Source organism: Sphaeroforma arctica (assembly GCF_001186125.1).
Source record: "Sphaeroforma arctica JP610 unplaced genomic scaffold supercont1.11328, whole genome shotgun sequence".
In the NCBI taxonomy this organism is placed as follows: domain Eukaryota; class Ichthyosporea; order Ichthyophonida; genus Sphaeroforma; species Sphaeroforma arctica.
Genome location: NW_014029230.1, coordinates 121 through 841, shown reverse-complemented (window position 1 = coordinate 841; position 721 = coordinate 121). Strand labels below are relative to the sequence as shown.

Genomic DNA, 721 nt, shown 5'->3' with positions numbered 1-721 from the left:
ACACCTAGGGCTCGCCTAATTCACACACCGAGGGCTAACCTAATTCACACACCTGAGACTATTCTAATTCACACATCTAAGGCTAACCTAGTTCACACACCTAAAACTATCCTATTTCACACACCTAAGGCTATCCCAATTCACACTTGGTCGTGTACTGCGTCTCCCTGTGCAGCACACACAGTTGAGAGCAGTCTGAAGACAGACGAGCAACTGTTTGTCCCTAATTTATACACCTAAGACAGTCCTAATTCACACACCTAAGGCTAACCTAATTCACACGTGGTCGTGTACGGCGTCTCCCTGTGCAGCACACACAGTTGAGAGCAGTCTGAAGACAGACGAGCAACTGTTTGTCAAAGGACTGTCTGCCACGTGCCCACGGTGTGGCACAGACATTGCTGACATAGTGCAGTCGCACGCTACAGGCGATGAAGAACGGTTGGGAAGCGATGCAGCATCACATCTGGACAAGTAAGTGCAGTGTACTTACACCTTATATGAAATAGAGACTACTAGTTGTGTCATCTGCATAAGTATGCTCAGTGTACTTGCACCTTATCTAAAATAGAGACTACTAGTCGTAACATCTGCACAAGTATGCTCGGTGTACTTACATATAATCTTCAATAGAGGTTATTGTTTGTGACATATGCACAAGTAAGCTCAGCGTACATCCACCTTATCTTCAATAGAGATTACATTCTGCATTACTGCCAAT

At 44.9% G+C, this 721-nt stretch overlaps 1 protein-coding gene across 1 annotated transcript; it reads left to right on the top strand.

Moving 5' to 3' along the window:
- Positions 1 to 245: 245 nt before the first annotated feature.
- On the top strand, positions 246 to 474 carry SARC_17592 (hypothetical protein; the record flags this gene model as incomplete). The annotated part of the gene is made up of 1 exon (XM_014288317.1): positions 246 to 474. A coding segment is annotated over one exon (229 nt), but the record flags the coding sequence as incomplete, so codon positions are not given.
- Positions 475 to 721: the final 247 nt, after the last annotated feature.